The 23,608-nt window shown below is 31.6% G+C and overlaps 1 protein-coding gene across 1 annotated transcript; it reads right to left on the reverse strand.

The window, feature by feature from the left end:
* Positions 1–245: 245 nt before the first annotated feature.
* Positions 246–23,104, reverse strand: LOC111001222 (tetratricopeptide repeat protein 17). Its single transcript, XM_045631920.1, has 19 exons — positions 22,817–23,104; positions 22,167–22,538; positions 21,624–21,850; positions 21,116–21,403; positions 20,779–20,888; positions 19,405–19,677; positions 16,736–16,838; positions 16,258–16,416; positions 14,967–15,077; positions 13,956–14,097; positions 12,797–13,021; positions 11,463–11,640; positions 11,002–11,118; positions 10,471–10,677; positions 9,146–9,263; positions 7,547–7,766; positions 6,360–6,517; positions 3,295–3,400; positions 246–2,194 (listed from the first exon to the last, which is right to left on the reverse strand). Exons 1-19 carry the CDS (start codon positions 22,931–22,933, stop codon positions 2,054–2,056), a joined length of 3,372 nt encoding a protein of 1,123 aa, XP_045487876.1. The 5' UTR covers positions 22,934–23,104; the 3' UTR covers positions 246–2,053.
* Positions 23,105–23,608: the final 504 nt, after the last annotated feature.

The raw sequence follows: 23,608 nt of genomic DNA on the forward strand, positions 1-23,608 counted from the left end.
AAAGTTATTTGTTTTTTTTTCTCAAATTTTCTCTCCATAATGAAGGTATCCTAAGTCTTAGGGATAAATTAAAAAATAGTTTAACCAAATTTGGTATGGTTTTAATATAATAAATACTTTTTAGCCTTTTTATCAGCTTATGTATTTTGAAGAGTTTTGAATACTACACACCAAAATATATTTTTTTTAAACTTCTCAATGATTTCTTATAGTACTGGGATTAAAGACTACAAAAAAACCAAAGCTAATTCGAAATGCCTTTATTAACATCTTAAGATTAACATATGTATTACATATACACTTAAATATAATTGGAATGGTCATTGTCATTTTTCGTTGATATCAAACCCTAAACGCTATCCCTCTCATAGCTACAGAATGTGACAAGGACGTCAATATTTTTTTCGCCAAAACAGGCTACCAGTTAACCTAAAACTGATAGAGAGAACCTAGATGAAGGTTTAATATAGTCCAGTATTAATAAATGGCGTACTGAAATCTTTAATCTAAAATAATGAAAATATTAAAAATATTGGAACCTGTGTGGAGGTAATAAATATCTTCTCATTGGTCTAAGGACATAATAATAAACATATAAAATTGTACTTCAGGTCAATTAAATAATACAAAATCGATACAAATTCGTAACAAAACGGGTTCAAAGTTAATAGATTTGTCTTTAAATCTTAAATTCGATTCCCCATATAACACAACTAGGTTTAATATAATTGTCGCAGTAAAGTTGTGAAATGAGAGAGTTAATTGAATCTTTAGACATTTAATTAAAATAATATAAATAAAGTCGCTAGCATTTTGATTTAAATAAAGCAGCGTCGAAAACGTTTATCTATCTGTCTGACTGAAAGCCAGCGAGTTGATTAATAATGTAAAACAAGATGGCGGTCACGACAACAGCTGATTACTTTTAGAGTCTTTCTTTTGGCAAACGTTGGTTTGTTAGTATGAGTGGATTTTTGTTCCAAATTGTGGTCTTTGTATATCGATCTTTAATGAACTTTCTAGAGATTTAATTAACTCTCTGATTTAACCTCTTTACTGAACATACAGATAACAATGAATCCTTTGTGTATAAAAAACAGCTTAAACTCTATATAACGTCATTTCGTTTAACATCAAAGTAAAAAAAATATTTGATCAGTTTGCCTTTTGTTCATACAAAATAACATTTCTTTGACAAATGCAATGTTCTCTATATAAAGTTTAGACTGTATATCTATAAATATTCATAATACGCGTATACATTATTCGATTATAATCGTCGTAAAAATGTTATGTTACGAATTTGAGCAAAACACATGCAGACAATAAGTTAATTACCCAATGGTATGACATAATTCTAACATCGCACCTGCTTGGAACAAATCATTTTGATACTTTTTATAGTAATATGATCGTTTTATTAAAATACCAATAAACAAGTGTTCTTCCGTCTAAACAGAATCAAATTACTAATAAGACCTGTAATTAAATAATTGAGTGTTTTAAAATAATGGCATTAATACATTCCAACTTCAGAAAGACTTAACACTGTTTGTTGTTTTGTTTTATTGCAAACAGGGACAACCAATCAACCATATTGAGTTGTTAATACAAATCCATTTTGCAAATTCTGTATGGAAGGTAAGAATTTTTCGCTGAACCCTGTCCAGATCTTGTACGTTAGTTACGTACGTGTTCTACGTACGTGTCTATTAGTTCAAGTTTCTAAGGCCAAGATTCACAGTTTAATTATACATTTTTGTTAAAATTTCAAATTTCGGACATTTATTTTAGACATACATACATGAGCAACTTTTAATCTTGGTCATTCATTGGAAGTCAACTGTTACTTAAGTTAGTAAAGATCAGATCTGAAGCCAAATTAAACCATTAACTCCAAATTAGACGTTAACTAATTGAGCATTAAAATTCGTATATGAGTAACGACTCTCAGAAGTTATTCTTAAGTATAAGCCTCAATTGGCTCATAAAGTAATTAGGACATTAATTAGATATTAAAGGTTTATAGTATTTATAAAAACGTGTTTTACCCTCATTTATTTTTTATACCCTTATTTGGTTCCGGAATTAACATAAGACACATGGTAGCGTGGAGACAGGCTTTGGCAGGTTTAAATTGTTCGTCAAATACCAGGGAGTAGCGATACATCCACACTGCTTGATCGAATTCTTCCTGTAAATAAATTTACGGTATTAACTTACACTCGTGACTGACAGGCGTGGTTACAAGTGACTGACACGTTCCTACTCTCGTTTTCGTTAATATGAAATCCTATACATTTTTGACGTACGAAAGTCAAATCTAAATTGAAATCATAAAAGTTTTTGGCACTAATTTAAAAGCTTAAAGCAAAAGTGATGTCAAAAACTGATAAACTGAAATCATTTCCCATGAATGGGGCATTTAACTGGTGCACTATTCAAACAGAAACAATATTGCGATCTCTCTTATTTTATTTATTAGCAATAGTTTTATAATTGCTATAATTTTTGTTAATTCATCTGTATGTATCGTAGCCAATGATAATTTCATGAACGGGTCAATAAATAACTGATTAAATATATAAACAATTAACGATCTCATCACATCATTTGTTAGTGCAAATAACTTAAAACATTTACATTCACCATTAAAGCCTTTGTTTTCTTGACGCATCATGACACAGATTAAGCAGGAGAAATTGATTTAGATTACGAAGGTATTTTAAAATGATAAATTTTACGAAATATCTATATATACAAACTATTACGTCATTATAGTTTGACAGAAATCTTGATACTTTATATGAAAATTTAATGTATAATTTATGTGAATAAAACAAATGTAAATAAGATTTTATACGTTTAATAAGTTGTCTTAATATCTAATATATAAAATTCTTGTGTCACGGGGTTAGTAACCGAACTCCTCCAAACGGCTCGACCGATTCTCATGAAATTTTGTGTGCGTTTTGGGTAGGTCTGAGAATCGAACAACATCTATTTTTCATCCCCCTAAATGTTAAGGGTGGTCCACCCCTAAATTTTTTTATTTATTTTTTAGACAAAACTTTTCGTTTTTATATTTTTAAGATACACCATACAAAAATACATGCAACCCTAAATTTTCACCCCTCTACAATCATCCCTTATGTTTTTTTTTTTTTTGTTAATTATAAACTTTATTTTTTTGCCACAAAAACATGGCAAAACAACGTTTGCCGGGTCAGCTAGTATTTTATAAAGCACTGAAGATCAAATTATAATTGCATATTATTAAAAAAGTATACTTACAAGATATGTATGAGAGATGGCGACTAAAAATGCTTCGATTTTGCTCTTTGGTGATCCATAGAAGGAGAGATAGGCCACGTCCTTGGCGTCTTTTCCTTTGGAATGCCTGTAAAATATGTAATGTTTGTATAAGATATGAACATGACTAGGAAAGAAAATGGGTCCTATTGATCAAAAACAGACTCCAAAATGGCGGATCCTCGATTGACATATCACATAACCAATTAACAAATACATATTGTAAACTTTTAAAATTTATTTTATTAATTTCTGAATACGAAAAATCCATCCCATCAAACAAAGCCTAAAGCCAAAGCCTTTCTATGTGCGCGTTTAGCATTCGCTAGATCTGTGAAGGAAAACATCGTAAGAAAACCGGCTTGTTAAAGATTGATCATGAAACAGATATAATAATCTGAGGCCCAGACCTAAAAAGGGTTGTACCCGCATTGTGCACTGTTGAACTATCGACTTTGTCAGGTTACAGAGTACTGCCTTCGACGCTAGTAGTCCAAAATTTATATAAAATCTTTTAAATGTAAATCATACTTCATAATGTACATCAAATATAGAAAATTAAATAATAGGACAGAGCACTAACGTTTTACTATGAAATTAGTCATTAATGCTATGAGAAAATAAATATATAAAATTATATCATTTTTACATTAGGAAATAATTGTGTACCAACAAATATAATCATAATCTAAAATATGAATTCAAATCTTAATATGAATTAAAGTATGCTAATATAATAATGCAAATAACAACCACAACTGTTTACATTAGTTTTTTTAAATCAATATATTTATATCTCTTCCTGTTAACTTAAGTTTATTATAGATATGTGCACTTTAATTTGCTGTGCATAATATAAATGTCAGACCTGGGGGTCCGTTGTATATAGTATATATATATGTTGATTTGTTATATATGTATAAATTGTATACATATTGATTTATTATTATATGATATCAATTGAATATTGTACTGTAGTAATTATATTTTTTATATAATTTTGAAATGTATTATTCTATTACAACTTATTTATTGACGTCAATTTGAAATGTAATCTTTTTCGGCAAAGTTTCTCGCGAGTAAAAATAAAATGTGATTTTGTAACTTAAAATTAGAAATTTAAGTTATATTAAATTAGATTTTATTTTGAAGTACTTTTCTTAGCAAGGAAATGTTTAGTTTCATTTATATCCTATATTTATTTGATATGTCTTAGCTATATCTCTAATATTAATATGTATTGGTAGCTGCTGTTTGAAGTTTTACGTAAGTGAATTTGTATGAAATTTTATTTCATTTATTTATTTATTTACACTTCGTTGCTAAAGAAACATATATAACAATATATATACATTACAAGGGATGCAACGGGCGGCCTTATCGCTAACAAGCGATCTCTTCCAGGCAACCCTAGTAAGAAAAGAAATAAATAAAAAATGATGGGTGCAAGAAAGAAAGAAAGAAAGAAATAACTTTATTAGACACAAAATACAATAATTGTTTCTATAAAGTAGAGTGCTCTGGCCCCCACACTAGGATTCCCTGTGTTGTGGGCAGCCAGTCTCTTCCTTTTACATCTAAACGTTACTTAATTAATTAATTATACTTAACAAATTTATACCTATTCTATTTTTTTACGATAAGAATGTTTTCTGTGTTAGTATATGACAGCTTAATAAGATATTTTTTGAGTTTTTTAGTGAAAGTATGAAGGGTGATTTTTGAAAAGTTAGTAATAATTTTATTTTTAATAAGGTGGTTAAAGATGAATGGACCTCGGAAGGAGAAAAAGCGTTGAGCGAAGAAAGTGCGTTTTTTAGGATGCTTATATAAAGGTTTGCGTTTGGTTAGATTTGGTGTAGGGGGTGTTTGTTTCCAAAAAAGCCTGCATATTGCCATTAAATAAAGTTGTCTTACAGTTAGGAGCCCTGCTTCGCTGTACAATTTTGAGGTTGAGTATCGGAAAGGTTTACTGAAGGATATTTTAAGAATGGCCCGTTGGGTGCGCTCAATTTTCAGCATCGAGGACAATGCCGCTCCACCCATACCGATATGCAGTAAGATAATATCGACTGGCATAATGCAGTATACACTATCTTGGTTGTATGTGGGTCAGAAGGTTTTCTAAGGCGTTTGAAAACATTTATAAGTTTGCGAACTCGTGAACATAGATAGTTTATTTGAGGGCTCCAACAAAGCCTTGAATCTATAATTAATCCCAGGTATTTGGTTGTTTTCGTGGGCTCCAGGAGAGGACAGTTACATTTGTTGCAAGGGTTCAAACATGAGTGTAATTTAATAGGGGGGATAGGGTTTGGTTTGCTGGTTTTCGAGATGTGAAAACATATGTATTTGGTCTTAGACGTATTTAGAGATAGGAGATTATCTAAAAGCCATTGAGAGATTTGTCGAAGACCTAAATGAGCTAACCGTGAGGCTTGCAAGAAGTGCATAATCAGAAGTTATATAAAAAACAAAATAAATTTATATGAATAAATAGAACCTTAATCTATTAATAACTATATATATTATAATAACTAACTAAAACTGAAAAGCTAATCTTACAAATTCAAGAATAGCAAATAGAGAATTACATTTACATAACAATTTATTTTCCATTTTTTTCCTAATTTACGATCACTTTATTACAAAATATATATTTTATATAGTCATTAAAAGTTTATAATAATTTTTTTTTTTAAATTAATAATACACATCATATTACATCCTTAAACAAATAAAACTCGCCGTGGTTTATTAAAAACGCCGAAGTAGTACTAGTACAAGTACTACCTAGTACAAGACTAGGCTGGAAAATCATCCTAACCACCTAGCTGTTCAACTCACCCTACCCGAGTGTATAAGCCGTCTCAAAAGACGAAGAACCCTTGAGCTCGGCAACATTGTCCGAGCTAATATTATTATGGTAGATATTCCTATTGAGGAATGTCTCCACCCGTCAGTCCTCCTACAACTTATCTGCTCATAGTCAGAGGACTGATTGCACGATGCGCTCTTGAAAAAAAAAAAAAATTAATAATACTCACATATGCAACAAGGCGACCAATGCCCGAAGGGGGTATGAGGCATAATGCTGCGGTGCGAGTGAGTGAGCGGCGGCCGCGCAGCGTACTGCGCAGGCGCCGTGTCCGCCTGCCCCGCACCACCAACTAGCGCTTAGTGCCGCCACCCACGACGACGGACGCTATAAACAGTCAACAAAGAATACCGCCATTGTTTAATCACAATAAGGTTAATTTTTTTTTTGATGTGAAACATTGTTTGTTTGTTTGTTCCCTTTTTTAAATCTTTTTATTATAATGTATCATGTATTCCGTTTGTGGCTATGTTCTTGGTGTATTTGTTTGTTATTATATGTATTTTGTGTTAGCTGTAGGAGTACTATATAAATAAATAAATAAATAAATAAACATCTATAGCCGCACGTAAAACCGATTTCTGGCGTGGCGACGCATGCCGTGGCGTCGCGTCGCCACGCTATATGATATACAACAGTCCAAATGCAGTAGAAAATTTTACATTAAAAATATTTAATGAAAATAATTTTTATTCAACAAATAGACACTGTTATCTGGAAAAATATCGTAATATTATATTTTATCATTATGACATATTTAGTTCCTATCACAGTTTGTTCTTTTCTGCATATTACTTTTACAAAATAATGTCGATGTTTCACATCTGCTAGGCGTGCCGTGACGGCTCACATTTTGTTTTTAATAATAAGTAATCCAACAGCTACTTAACACATATTATTATACAAAACACAAATACAATACACAAAGCCAAAACAGTTTTTAAATTTGTGTTATTTATTAAATTTAAATTAAACCGACCATTAAAAACAAAATAATTAAAATAATGGAATTAAGTTATAGTTTCCTTTTTTTTTCAAAGTTAATTATTACTATTATTATTATTACACATTTGAAACAAAATATTACACTTTTCGAGAAGCAAATAATAAGTTAATAATTACTATCTATTTCTTGGTTTGTACCTACCGCATGAATTTTGAAACTTAAGCGTTCAAATGTAAGCGAATTATAAAAATATCCTTTAATTTATATCAGCTCAAGATTTAAAATATGTACATTTTTGAAAATTATATCCTCCAAGAATAAATTGTACCAATTCTTTTGCCTTTAGCATTGGGAGTGCCCATTTGCACTGTTATAAAAAAATACAAAACAAGACAGGTTTTGGTACTCACAGCTTCCACGTATTTAGCGATCTTAGCTCCCAATGTAACATAGTCAAAGTAGTTGAACAGTTCAGCAAACTGATGAGTCAGTGTCATGATGGGTTGCCAGCCTTCTGTATCGATGCGACTAAGTCTCTCATAGTAAAAATCTTCCAATGGCTCGGATACCACCTTGCATTCCGGTATTTTCTTATTCGACGGATTCATTGTTATAATGTCTGACGGTATTCTGAAATAAGGTTCATTACATTCATATATCAAGATTTTATGAAACTATTATCAACAAAATTATTTCGTTTGTTAATGAGGTTGCAGCCTCAAACCTCACAACCGCCCCTTTTTCCGCACCGACTCACACAAATTGTAGATAAAAAGCAGCAGTGTGCAGTGTTTTTGTCGAAGAAAAGGGAGAAAGCGATTGAGACCGATTGAGAGAGAGTAAGAGAGTAAGAACGCTATTGGTGAATGTATCCGTTTAGTAGTTACACATTAGAACTTTAGATGGAAATTCTATCGCATAACATTTATAATATCATTGGCACGTACACAGTATGTAAACAGTGTGAATAAAAACAAATACATACTGATTATAAACTGGTACCGAATCATCTATTGGGGCTTTTACCTCAGTAATAATTTACAAAGTTTCACTTCAGACATGTGCACTTTGTACGCACGCACGTTTTTTTAACATACATTGATCATTATCTCATTTTAATTTCGTACCCGTAATGAACACGTATACGTACACGGCAGTTATACAGAAATATTATTTATTTTCATAATCACGCCTTTGTCCCGAATGGATAGACAGAGAACATTTATTTATTTATTTATTTATTTAACATGAATCACTTGGTACGATCCTGATATACCTCTCGCTTCATCCAATTTCATCAAATTCGGCATACTTGCTCATATACTTTTAACTTGTCTAGAATTTAGTCCAGGCCAATTGATTTGTTGACCTCTTATAATACCAGAAATATACATTATGAAAAAAACCTAACCGATTTATTAGGAATCACTAGACATGATGTTTACTTGAGTTTAATGGCCTTTCTTTTTTTCTTATATTCTACTTCTTCCCGGATTCTTTCACAAGAAAGATTGTTGATGATTTCATTAAAACTTCTATTTATTTAAGAATTGTTATAGAATGTTTCTTCAACATTGGAAATAATGTAAAAATATGGTATTGTCTTTTATTAACATAACTTTTACACATTTAAAGAAAAACACTTTTTTAACGCATTGAAGTGATGTATAATTGTAAACTTATAATTATTTAAACATAATTTTAAATTTAACCGACGTTTCGCGTGCTTTACAGCGTGCGTGGTGACTATAATAATTATAAGTTTACAATAATACATAACTTCAATCCGTTAAAAAAGTGTTTTTCTTTAAAAATATGGTAATTTTTTACATAATTCTTGTGTACGATTACCCAAATTATTTAATACACCAAAGTGAAACCTCTCAATAGGAAAAAGAGTACCGAAAACAGTTAAACGATTCTTATGGATGCTTCACTCCTATTTGTCTATGGATTTTCTCGAGAAATCAAGAATTAGAATTTCCAGTTTGGTCCCATAAAAAACTTACCGTATATTTGTATCAGAAAAGAGTTGTTTAAAACTGACAATGTGCAGCCAATATCCAAGTTGTATATAATGATGCGAACATTCTTCTTCTGTAAGCGCTAAATCAGCGGGTTGCAGACCTGGAATTACATTTATAAAAAAAATGTATATACATTAGAACCTCTTTAACCCAAAAACCTCTTTCAATCGAAAACTCAACCCTCTATTACTAGAAATAATCTAATATATATATTTATAAAATAATTGGACCTCTGTATCTCGAACATAGCAATGATTTATTTTACAACTGCATAATATAAAACATTACTTCTTCATTACTTCTTTTGAAGAAAACTTAGTTATTTCACTTCTCTTACTCAAAATTAACAAAAATAAATCTCAATCCTAACTCAAAATCTTCCATAAGTCGAAAACTATTACGAGTTTTTGTTGCGTTTCCCTTCTTTTGAGTTCGTTCGACAAATCAACAGGTAATAATAGTAATAATATGTATATACCCTAGACGTATACGTATACGTATTACGTATAGCAATATATTTATGTATTTCAATCACATCTGAATTAAATTAAATTTATTGGACACATAGTAAGAGAAGGCAATGAAACCTCTATAGGATACCAGAGGGAATCTGCCGGGATTAAAAGAGAAGCTAAGGAAAGCAGATGAGGCGTGGTTGGTTCAAAAAAGCAATAAGACTAATTGTATTTATTTATGTATCATCTGTGAAAATATGAGTATCGTGAATCTACATAATAACTAAATTATCAGTTTCATTCTTTTTATAAGATCATGCGACTATTTTTTTAGTATAGTAGTTATTTTATGCTAGCTACGTGGTCTTGACATACAATTATAAAATCAATTTATATAAAATATTGTAGAAACTCTTTTATAAGTAAGTATCGAGTTTCTTGCCCGTTTTCCCCCATATAAAACCTTATCTTATGCAACTAGCATTTTTTAAAATGTGAAATCTTGTAATTTTGACTTTCAAATGTGCCTTTTGATAGACTTAATGCAATTGAAAATAAGTGATTTGACTTTTTGAATTAAAATTAATTAAAATTGAATAATATTAAATATTTAAATTTTCCATCAATAAGAATAATATGTTATGTTCCGGTACGGGTTAAAGTGTTTATCTACATAGGATAGGTCAAACAAGCCTACGAGATAAAAAAGGGCCAACGCCATCGACCCCCTCTTTAGAGGATGCGTTACCGGCCTTTAAAACTTTTTCGCATGAATTACTTGAGATATACGACTAGAGGTGTTAAGAACGGAATTAAACCTAAAAAAAAGTGTATTTTTCTACGTGTACTTACTCTTACACCCCAAAGGCCCACATCCATGCAAAACCGTCTCTACTGCCTTCATCATATGATCGTAGTTCGCTTGATGCGCAAGCCTGTCCGTTCTATCGCTAGGCATTCTCTGTATCACGAAATTGAAGAAGTCATCGCTCATCATATCCTTTGATTGATACGTCTTATCATGTTGTTCTAGAAGCTTCATTATCATGCTCGTATCCGCTGAAAAATAAAAATAAACTTTACATAAGAAAAACATTTTCATAAAATTTATATAATAAAAAAATTTATATATTTAAAAGTTTTGTTTTATTGTAAATGGAAAGGTTAGTCTTATTGCTAAACGTTTAGGAAACTTGTTAAACGTTTCATTCAGCCATTTGTTTGACGTCTTAACTCTTTAATTAATTGTCTAGAGATTCAATTAACGCTCTCATTTAACTATTTTACTGCGACATATATTTCACTTATATAAACATAATACACTTCGCACATACATATGTGTATCGAGAAAGTGCCTTAAAATAAATTTAAATTGTAACTTACATCTATCCTGACTACTGAAGCACTGGATGTTAGTCATATGACAATTTTCTCCTCCCTTCTCACACACCATATTCATTCCTGGCTCCACTTGTGTACAGATGTCTCCTTCTATGAAATCTAAAAAATAAGGTGTCAGACGGTCAATAAATATCGTAATCCTAGCGTTCTCGCCATTATTGATTGTGTGTGAAACGGGGCAGAAATAAATCTAAATTTTTTTGTAATCCATCAGTATCTGTCAAAATTTATTGAATGTGTGCGTGCTGTTAATATCGTCAGTACAATAAAATTAAACAAGCAACCACAAAAAAAATAACTGAGAAAATAGTAATATTAATATGAGTTTTATGGTAATCAAGTATAAATAAATAAATATTACACATAAAAGAAAAACATGGTCGCTACTAAGCGATCTCTTTCACATTGAAAGACCTAAAATCTTTCATGAAAAATCCACTCACCCATCTCTTGAAACTTGTTGACTTCCTTCATGATGCAGGCCCACGCATTTAGGAGATTCTTCGCCAGACCATTCATGAACCCCGGCTCCACTCGCACAACTTGTTGTAGGTGGAACATGTGTGTCCATCTGTGCCGCTTTATCATGTTTAGTTCGCCTAAGAGGAAATTTGTTGCTGGCTGAAATTGTAAATATTTCTTCACATTCCATAGATGTGGGACTCTATCGAAGGCATAGTGTAAATCTTTTTAACTTTGTACTGATTGTGCCATAATATGATCTTCTCATATTATTACAACGCTTAACGAATTTACATTGCTTTTTTTATATTCGTTGGATTTACTCGCCAATAAATCATAGGCTATTATTGTTTTGCGCTGCGCCTGATTCGTATTTAAAAATTTCATAGGATTGTTCTCACTTTAACATGTGAGATGTTTAAAAGCACGAAGACAACAAAAAAATAATAATAATTTAAATAAAATCGGATAAAAATAAACAAATAAGATTAGGTGAGAATTTCCCTTCGATATGACTATTCTAAGATACACCTACGCCACTAAATTGAAATTGATTTTTCGCGACACATACAGTGTAAACTCTATATAACGACACTCAAGGTACTTTGCACATTTTGACATTACGTTAACTGTCTTTAAACAGAAAGAACAAAATTTTATTAGAAAAAAAAGTTTTTATCAGATGTTAGTAATTACATAAAAAAAACAATTCTTATTTGATATATTTTTATTATTGTACCAGTATTTTTTTATATCCTGCGATATTGAGGCATTTTCGTGATAAAGTATATAGCAATCCCAATTTGTATAGGATCGGAGTTCTTATAAAGTCGAGTTTATTTAATGCTAGAAAAGTAAAGCGACAAAAGAACGTACCTACAAAAGTCCGCGGTTTAAACTAATTTCGGCAAATGAAATAGTTATTATATATTTCATTACGAGTGCGGTATTGCAATGAGTTAGGACAAATATCTGCAGTCTTGATTAATCAGTTTTGATTATTTGTACGTGTACTGTGATATTTTTAATACAGTTGCAGAAAAATTAAGCAATTTAATAAAATATACTCAACTAAATAATAATTTATTTTTTATAAAAGAATATACCTAGGCAGATATTTTTTGTTGTCTTTACCCTTTCTGGGTAGGCAAAGGGAACTATGCCCATACAGCCAAGTCTATAGTAGATTTTTTTATTTATAAAGACGTAACGACGTTGTAAAAACTTGAGAAATTTTATAAGTTTTTTCGTAACATAGAAAGTTAAATAAAAATATTCCTTAAATTTGTATCTCAAATAATTTACGATTTATTACCTCATACAAATTCAACCTAAAGGCTTCTTCGGTGGCTGCCACTGCCTCCTCGAAGCATCCCATCTCAATAAGTACGGAGCCCAAAGACACCAAAACCACTTCTTTGTACTTCGGGGGGACAACTTTATTCGCCGCTTGAAGGCAATGCAGGGCGTTCACCCTATTACCCCGAACACGCCAATAGAGAGACGCTAAAACTTGAGTTATCCATTTTGGGGCTGATTTCTGAAAAAATCAATAAACATACTTATCGGGGATAATGTAATAATGTGCAATTAATTTTATTAGAATGGCAACACCACAGATTAAAAATTAAAAATCAGTGGCCCTACAGATTTCTGAATCTGATTCATAATCATTTTTAAATCTAATAGGCAAGTCGGTGATCAGCCTCCAGTGCCTGACACACGTCGTCGACTTTTTGGGTCTAAGACATGTCGGTTTCCTCACGATGAGTTCCTTCACCGTTCGAGCAAATGTTAAATGCGCACATAGAAAGAACGTCCATTGGTGCACAGCCGGGGATCGAACCTACGACCTCAGGTATGAGATTCGCACGCTGAAGCCACTACGCCAACACTGCTGCAACACCACAGATTAAAGGTCCAAAATAAATTATCAATATCAATATGTCAGGGCCCGAACGATCTTGATATTTTTTCCAACCACGAATTTGATTATAGCAAGGCCAATAATGTTATATCAGACGTCCCGTTTTTCCCGGGATGCCCGTATTTTAGGCTTAGTTTAAAATGCCCCGGCGGGACTGTCTCTATCCTGTATTTGAGGCGTTGTCCGTTTTTTTTATTAATTAATCTATGCACCTTATAATAAATATTATATATTTATTAAAAAGGTAGTTGGGAAGAATATTCTAAAAAATATTGTCTCCACATAATTTTGTTTTTTATTTGTTTTTTTTGAAGTTATACTTCTTTGGCTTACTATGGTAAAAAAGTAACTAAAATACAGCAGTGATTAACGATAAATATTATAATCAAAAAGATTTTATTTAAATAAATAAATTATTAGTTAATACTATTCTTCTAACGCGTGTACATAAGTCGCACTCTCTTTTTTTTACTTAGAACATTTTAATTTAGTATTAAAGGATAGTCCGAATTTTATAAGTAAATATATACATATAATATCGACTCACCGTCTTCATTGCTACATATATTCGGTGCCCAATTTCAGCATCTTGCATATGTTCCGCTTTCTCTATATCTCCATCGCCAACATATTCTAGCAACTTCTGTCTTAGAATATCCGATTCGACGACTTCAGTTATTAATTGTTGCCTGTAATATAAATTTATCCGTTTTTTTGAGGGAACTTTTATATCTCATCAAGAAATTGTTAATTACTGGGTCAACTATACTATATTTTACTCAGCCAATAGTCCCTAATCAGCATTTCTTACGTTGAAGAATAAATATATAGGAGTGATGTTTTCATTAATGTTCGGAGTAACGCCCCCGAAAGTATTGCCAGACGCATTTGTATCATTAATTTCTTTTAAAACACCTCCTAATTATGACAAGAAACACAAAATTGTTCCGTGTGCCTCGTACGTCGAATTACCTGCATAATTCGCTAATGTTTCGGGTTTTATCGAACTATGACATCCATTATCAGGATACTGATCTTTTCCACATCAAAAAAAAGATGTCAAGGAATACTTGAAGAAGCGGGAAGACTCTGATTTTGTTTAAGTAGTAATTTTATATTATTTCAAATGTTAAATTTCAGTTTACTTTAGTTTTTGTTTTTTATACATCTTTGTCTATTAACGTAATTGCTTGTTTTTTTATTTTATATACATATATTGTTTATCTATGAAATGTGTTTTTTATATAATATGTATAAGTGTAAGCTGTAAGATTACTTATAATTAAATAAATCGTTTGTCCTAGGCGCGACAGACAGCCCCATTTGCAGAAGCCGTTTCAGCGCAGAGGAATCAGTCACCCACGCAGTCCTGGAATGCGAGGATGTGGCTTACCAACTTACAGAAATCCTCGGAACAGTGAGGTCACTCCTGCGAAGTACCCAGGCTTCAGTGCTTTTGGAAGGAGTTGTGCTGGCTTAGTTAACCAGGACTTTACGTACAACGCACCTATTGCACGTATACGTGCGTAACAGAGTCCACAAAATATACCATACTTACTTAAAAGATTTCCTTCCTTCCTTATCAGTGGGGCAGACGGGCGGATGCCACGGCAACTCATGCTCTTCGTCAAGAGGAACTCCGATCTTGTCAGTAAGAAGTGTCTTCACTCTGTAAGGAGTGCCTATATCAATGTAAAGTGTTGTTTAAAAATAAAAGATTTCCACGAATTTCTCGAAAGGGTCGGGTTACAAAAGATATTGAGATAACCATGAGAGGTATTGTATGATATATGTATCGGCCAAGCCAAAAGAATTCTATCCTTTAAATTTTTCAGGTAATTGAAGAAATTAATTTCACTTTTGGTACATTATTTTCTAAGATATATTTATCCAATGACAAACGCAATATGGCAAATAAATAATAGCAATATATATGTATATGTAAAGTATATGTATATGTTTGTTGAACATTTTGGATTATAAAAGAAATAGGATTAAGGTAATTGTTTCTAAATAAAATAACAAATTCTAAATGCTGTTACTAAAAAAACATACTTCAGCAACACATTAACATGAACAACACACCGAAATAATCATGGCGGAGTAGACATGTTGACAATTTCTTGTTTTATTAATAAAAACGCTGGCTTTCGGTTAGAGAGATAGTTAAACATATTCGACACTGCTTTATGTAAGTCTAACTGCTAGCGACTTGATTGAATATCAATCTTTAATGACCGGTCTAGAGATTCAATTAACTCTTTGATGAACTACTTTGCTGCGAGAAATATATTATTAAAACAACGTTTTAATATTGATATTGTCACTAGAGGATAATATTTAAGTTAGCTAATAACTTTACAGAAATTCCCTTAAGTAGGGATTGAATAATTGATCCAATTTGATATTACATAGATTTCAGACATTTTTACGGTAAGATAAATGAGTTGCAAGACTTTTGCAAGGCTTTACTCTTTCTTATTGAGAACTTTTGTATTGGATTTGCGCGTTATTCTGTATTACATACTGCTATTTATAGGTAGATATCATGTAAGTAATGGTTAGGTTAGGTTAGTCCTGTTGCCTATCAACGTTTAGGAAACTCGTTAAACGTTAAGTTCACTCATTTGTCTGACGGAACTTTAGCGACTTGATTGAATATGGATCTTTAATTAACTGTCTAGAGATTTAATTAAGTCTCTGATTTAACTACTTATCTGCGACATGTATATCGTTTTGGTACTGCTTTAAAAGGTTTACGTAGAACACGCCGTTTAGAGATATCTTAAAAATATGAACAGGGTTTTATGGGGCATATTATCGGGGTTTTGGGATCATCAATAGAATACCTTATTCCTTTATTCTCCAATGGCAAGAACACCGGGTACATCGCCTCCATATTATCGGGAAACGTATGCAATGCCTGTGCACACATTGCATCTGACGGCCAATTTGCGTCTTTGTCAAAATCTTCGACATTTCTGTTTATTTTTAGTGTTGGTGGGTATCTGAAATAACAGTTATTAAGTAATAGATAATTTTTTTAAAGATTGGGCGGAGAATTTTATGGGAACCGGAATGTACGTACGTACGAACCGTTTTTTACGTGCGATCATTGTTAATTACACAAATAAACGTCAGGAAACTTCAAGAAAGCGTATCAATTCTTAAAAGGCCGGCAATGCACTCACCAGCCCGCTGGCATTTAGTGTCCATGGGCGGCGGTATTACTTAAGATCAGGTGAGCTATTCTTTATTTATTAATATAAAAAAACAGTTAATTTACAGAGTAACACTGCAGGTTACGCAAAAGAGTATTTTACTTACAAAAATATGCCACTTTCAAATTCAGAGAATTGATCACTCGTTTGAGTTTTCTTTTCAACATCCGATTGGACTTCTTCACTCTGTGCAATTTGTTCGGGCTTAGCTGTAATAAATTACATAACAAATTAAAAAATCCATTTTATCTTAGTTAATATTTCAATAAAATAAAAGAAAGTGTGTGCATACAAAGTACACGTGTCAGACATTGTAATTAATACCTATTTAATAAAGTTTATGTACGAAACAGATAATATAAGAATACTTGACTTAGAGCCTGTTTCACAATGTATGGATTAAGTGCCAAATGGCTATGCAACACATAAATTATTCGAAAGATAAAAGTTCCAAATAAGATACTTCGCATTTCATGACGTATAGCGCTATCTGACAGTTGTGAAACGCAAAAATACTATTTATCCTACCAATAGGTAATAAATAGCTTATTTGGAACTTATCCGGACATTGTGAAACAGGCCCTTAGACTAATAATGTAAAATGTAAATTTAGATAAATTTGCGCGCCACTGTGTGGCAGAATATGCGAACGATTTACGATTTTACCACCTTAACATTTTGTACCATATTCATACAATAAATAAATTATTAAGTGAAACTTCTTTGTAAATTAATAATAACTAAGGAAAGAAGACCCAATTAATGATCATGTGCCATTATATGATCACTCCATGTATTTGTGTACCTATATTTACACTGTTTATATAAAATATAATAAAATAAAATTATAATATTTTATTTTATTATATTTTGTATGCTGCTTTACTACACAAGACAAGAATAAATAAATCTATATATATAAAAGAAAGTCGTGTTAGTTACACCACTTATAACTCAAGAACGAAAGAACAGATTTGAGTGAAAATTGGTATGGAGGTAGCTTAGAGCCAGGAGACGGACATAGGATACTTTTTATCCCGTTCGACAGCGTTCCCGTGGGACTTGACATGAAACGTCAGTCACTATAAAAAGTGGTATAACAAATAAGAATCAGACTTGGAATAATAAAACGCAAATGATAGCTATGTAATTGACGTATAATGACAGCTATGTAATGACGTATATATGACAATTTGATATTTGTAAGAAATCAATATTCAAAATATTTCTATTAAATAAATACGTTTAATTATTTTTACAATTTACAATTTAATTATAATGATAGTGCTATTGCCCATTCGTATAAACAGTGAAGAGAACTATAAAACTCGGTATTGTCGTATGTATACAGTTCATCCAAAGAATGATGAATGTTTCTATTTGTTGTTGTTGTCGAATGACGCATTTAATCGAGTATTGGAACGGGAACGTGAATATGATCACCAGGAATTAGATTTAGTAGTTCAAACGAATGTACCCCTGTTGAAATACCAACAAAAGGAAGTTTATGATACTTTAATGAAGGCAAACGATGATGAAAATGGTGGTTTATATTTCCTAGATGCCCTTGGTGGAACTGGCAAGACATTCCTCATGTCATTAGTTTTAGCAACTGTTCGGGCGAGATCCAACATAGCGGTTGCAGTTGCTTCTTCTGAAATAGCAGCCACATTGTAAGAAGGATGCCGTACGGCTCATTCAGAATTAAAATTACCGTTAAATCTTCAAACTATTGGAGAACCAACGTGTAATATTGCAAAACACTCAGCAATGGCCAAAGTTTTAGCGGCATCGAAAATCATCATCTGGGACGAATGCACAATGGCGCATAAACGTGCATTGGAAGCACTTAACCGAACATTAAAAGATTTACGCAATGAATCGAGATGTTTTGGAGGAGCAATGATTTTACTGTCTGGCGATTTCCGCCAAATACTGCCAGTAATTCCAAGATCTACGGCTGTCGACGAAATAAACGCTTGCCTCAAATCGTCAAATCTATGGCGCTATGTGACGAAACTGCAGCTGACAACAAACATGAGAGTTACATTGCTTACTGATAAAAAAGAAGAAAAAGAATAAAGATGTAGATGACCTGAACTACATAATGGTATGCGTTTGGTGGTTAGAAAATTGAAGAACAATGTAATTTACGCTACGATAATGATAGGAAAATTCAAAGGTGAGGAAGTTCTTATTCCGAGGATCCCGATGATCCCAACCGATATGCCGTTTGAATTTAAAAGACTTCAATTTCCGATACGTCTTGCATTTGCCATGACCATCAACAAATCACAAGGCCAATCCTTAAAAGTTTGTGGTTTAAATCTAGAACATTCATGTTTTTCCCATGGTCAATTATACGTGGCATGTTCACGGGTCGGAAGACCATCAGCGTTGTTTGTTTTTGCGCCTGATAATAAAACAAAAAATGAAAAAATGTGTATCACAAGGTACTTAAGTGAAGAGCAACCTATGTACTAAAATACAGAAATAATAATGAATGATTAATGTAGGTATTTAATTTTTTTGTATATTTTCCAATAAAAAAACCCAAACTGCTTATTTATTGCCATTAAGGCGGAACAAAGTTCGCCGGGTCAGCTAGTAAATAAATAAATAAGACGTTATGGTACAGAATTGCCATCTAAAGTTCTAATAGAAAATTATATTAGATATGTATAAATAAATAAACTATCATCAAATCGTAACTGTTCTATATAAAAATTTATTTGATTACAAGTTATTTTACTCCATAAGGTTTTTAAGGCTTACCAGTTTGGTCTTCAATCGGTTCGTCCTTATTGAAATGCACTAATATGTCCGCCATATTGGCATGTCTCTGTATATGACTTACGATCCTTTGCAACGTGTAAATAGCGTCCAAATTGGCAGTACCGGTCACTTCCATTAACCTATCATTGTATATCGGACCATCAAAAAAGTATTTTATCAAAGAGTATCTATCACCCAACATTTTTACTTCACTGATCCTGAGTCCTGTCAATTCTGACATCTTTGCGCAGTTCTTTTCTACGTTTTTATAGTCTGAAATGTTACATACCGAAATGTTATACAAAGAGTTTTTTGTAGGAATGCATCGATACGCCTATTTGCCGATACCGATACTCTTATAGAAATATCGCCTATACGGATACCAACGCTTATTGATATTAATTAAATTAAGGTAAAATATTTCAAATGGCTTATGGTTTTTAATTATTATTAATATAAAAACACACAATCTTTGAATAGGATTAAAGGTTTAGTTTATAAAATTCAGAATTAAGAGTAATAATTAAATTATAAGAAAATACTTAAATAACTATAAATAATTAAAATTAACATTGGTAAGATTTTTGTTATTCTATTTTTTATTTAATTTAATACATTAATTTTTAAAGTGAAATATTTGAAAAGTATCGTTGTGTCAGCAATTAAAATATCGCTGATACCGATATATCGGCAAACCCAAAGTATCGCCGATATATCGGTATCCGATGTAAGCCTAGTTGTTTGGCAAATAACTAGCCTTTGAAAATTTAAATTTTGACTATATTTTTTTGACGTTCACACTGTTCTCTACATGAATAAATACATATTTTGATTTGATTATTATTAATTAAAAAATAAAATGTACCTCAGTTTTTTATAAAAACACCCACTAAAGCAAGTGAAAGTTAGAGTATGGGCATTTATAACATTTGAAGCAATAAAACATGTATCTAAAATAAAAACTTTACTGTGCTTATCATTTTGACTAGTTATTTGATTAGAATTTTCAACAAAATGTCCTTATCAGAAATAGCGCATGATCTAAGCACTGTAAATAAATTAATTAGGGTTTAGTATATTATTTGATCTTGAAGAACAATCATAAAAATATTCTATCCTTTTTGTGCATTTTTTTAGTATATAGGATATAATAGCTACAAAACAATCAGGCAGGTCTGGCGCCTGTCATATCCCTCTTTCCTAAAAACTGACTGTATTTACTTAAACTAGGTCTGGTGGGTATTTAAGGCATTTTCAAGTTGGTTCTAGGAAATAACCGACTGGGTTAGTAGTAATAAGTAATAGTATAGTATAGTAAATAAGTAATAAATAATATGTAGTAGAAAGTAATAAGTGTATTACAAAAATACTCACCGTATCCATCAATTGGTTTCATCGTCTTTAAAAATTCGCTCTGCGTTTTAATCCACATTGATTCTTTAAGAATATATTCACTCAACCCTTCGCGCAGTTTATCTATTTTACTTAAAAATAAGATATCTTACGGTTGATTCTTTAGTTTAAGGGTCTGTTTCACAATGTATGGATCTATTTCTTTTCAATACATTGTTAACACAAATTAACAGAAAGAGATGATAGAGTGCACTTATACTGATTTAGTTTTTATAAATATGGGGAAGTTAATTAGTTTTATTATTATCAGTTTTAAAATTTATAAAAATCTTGATTAAAATTTCTTCAAAATACTTACACTTTTAAATTCCGTATTCTTCCACCCAAATGTACATGACATAATGTTGCATATTTGTGTTTCTTAGCTATATCCATCTTTGGATTAATTCCCAAGGACACTTTATAGTGAGCAAGTGATATATTAAATTCACCCAAATACGTATAAATATTCCCAAGCACAAAATGTGCGATAGAGTTGTGGGAATCATGGTCGAGGGCACCATTTAATATTGTTATAGCATCAGCATACTTTTTGGCACGATACAGCAGAGATCCTAAGTTTAATAAGGCTATATCTTTATATTGTCTGAAAGTGTTTAAAATTATTTTATATTTAAATAAAATCTACAAGCTATCATTAATGGCTTTCCAGAATTAGAAGTAGAAGAAAAAAATTAAAAACCTGTTTTAAATTTAACTTTTAAAATGTTTGTTTTACCTAGCTAGGTTTTTTTTATAATTTTTTTAAAGAAATTCAATTTAAAACTTAAAAATATGTTTTCACAAATGTAGTTTAATTCATGTACCTTGGTGCATAATGCACTGCTCGACGGCAGCACTCTAAAGCTTTCGGTGCATTTCCTTTTATTCTCCAAAATAAAGCTGCTAAGTTATAGTGCAGCCACGATGAACTATTTTTTCTTAAGGCACCTGCTAACCAATGCCCAAATTGCTCAACAGATGCTGCAGGTGATATAATATCCAGTGAAGGGTACTCTGGTGTAATTGAAATATTTGTTCTTTTTATCATACTCTGAAAAGAGGAATGCAGTTGAAAATATAATAATTCAGGTGCAAGACAGTAAAAATTTAAAGTTTACAACAACCAATATAATTTTTTCAGTAAACATATACAATACCACTTACTTCGAAAATGCACACTTGTTTTATTATAATCACAAAATAAATAAATGGAACATTAATGTATCATATATGTGAGATTTTAAGGTAGAGTTTAGGATTAGATACAAAAAAGAAGATCTATACAATTCATATATTAATTATCCTATTTAGATTAATAAAACATCAAGGAAGAACCATTGTTATTCAGATAGCTAAAATAAACTTACACTCAAATGTTCAAAAGTAAACATACTGAAGGTCAGGGATGATATCTTTTTACAATCAGGTACATCAATACTTGGCCCATAACTGCTTGGGAGCAAAAATTCTTCTTCTGCAATATTTTTTATGGTACCATCTTCTAAAGGTGTATGATACCAATCAATCATGTTAAGAGGGCCTGCCCTCATGCAATTTTCATCCTTTCCAACATCAACACCTAAATCTGTATCTTTTTCAATATCTGTCCAGAGGTCATCAAGAAATTTTTGCTTTTTTGATAACTCATGGTGCATCTTAATAATTTCATCCCAACGAGTTTCTTGTTTTAAAAATGATAAGAAGTCATAAGGTCGAGCCATTTCAAATGGAGAATCCAGCTGAAATTTGAATTATGTAACTATTTAGTAAATTAAAAATTAAACCCCACACCTATAGCTTAGTCAACATTATCATGAAAACTCTAATAAATAATCGTTTTATATTGGTGTCATCAAGAGCTAACAATTATCTTCATTTAAGGAATATATAATGTTAGAAGTAAATATTAAAATTACTAAATAATATATATTAAGCAGTAGTACAATTTTATAAATAAAATATAGGTTTACGGTAAAAGCTTAATTAAAGAATAAAACAATCAAATAATTTTTGTTACCCTGGGCTGAATTAATCCGCTTTCAGTAACCATCCAGTGGGACGAAGCCTGCAGTCTTTCAGCGCATGTTATTAAAATTAAGAAACGAACGCACAAAATAAATTTACAACTAATCATTGTGTTAAAAATTTAAAGTAATTTAAAAAAACATGATCTTTATAAGCAGACACAACAAAGTCGGCAATAAATACTTTATAATTTTTTAAAAGCACACGGCTTAAATTTATTATTTTTTCAAGTAAATCTCACACTGGTGACTGGTCACTGACACAAGCGGCAAGTCGACAGCCTCAAGCACAGATCACGCCTGAAGCTTAACCACTAGCCAATCGGCAGTCGAGAATCGATGCGATCGGAAGGCGACGACAATACCAACATCGCGCGCACTGCTTAACATCAACGTCACTGTCAAGCACAATAGCCACTGATAGCACAGACAAACACACATTAATTTCATATTGTCTTATAAAATATTATAAAGAATTTTAACTTACAATTATGTTTATATTTAAAAAAAGTATCACAATTGTAAAATTACACAGGTCAGAACTAGGGATGTGCAACTGTAGAAAGAAGTTTATGGCAATCCAGTCTCTAAAGATGTCGCATTACTAAATTATTTTTTACAGAATAATGATGAATTATATGTTACTAATAAAATAGATGTAATCAATTATTTTTAATTCCCTTCATAGGCTCCTTTACACGAAGTTAGCAGTGACACAGTTTAAAATAGGAAAGTAGGTATCGAATAATTAGAGTGGAACAAAGGGCTCTTTTTTCACGGCATGA

The sequence above is a fragment of the Pieris rapae genome, chromosome 17 (assembly GCF_905147795.1).
Source record: "Pieris rapae chromosome 17, ilPieRapa1.1, whole genome shotgun sequence".
NCBI classification, from domain to species: Eukaryota; Metazoa; Arthropoda; class Insecta; order Lepidoptera; family Pieridae; genus Pieris; species Pieris rapae.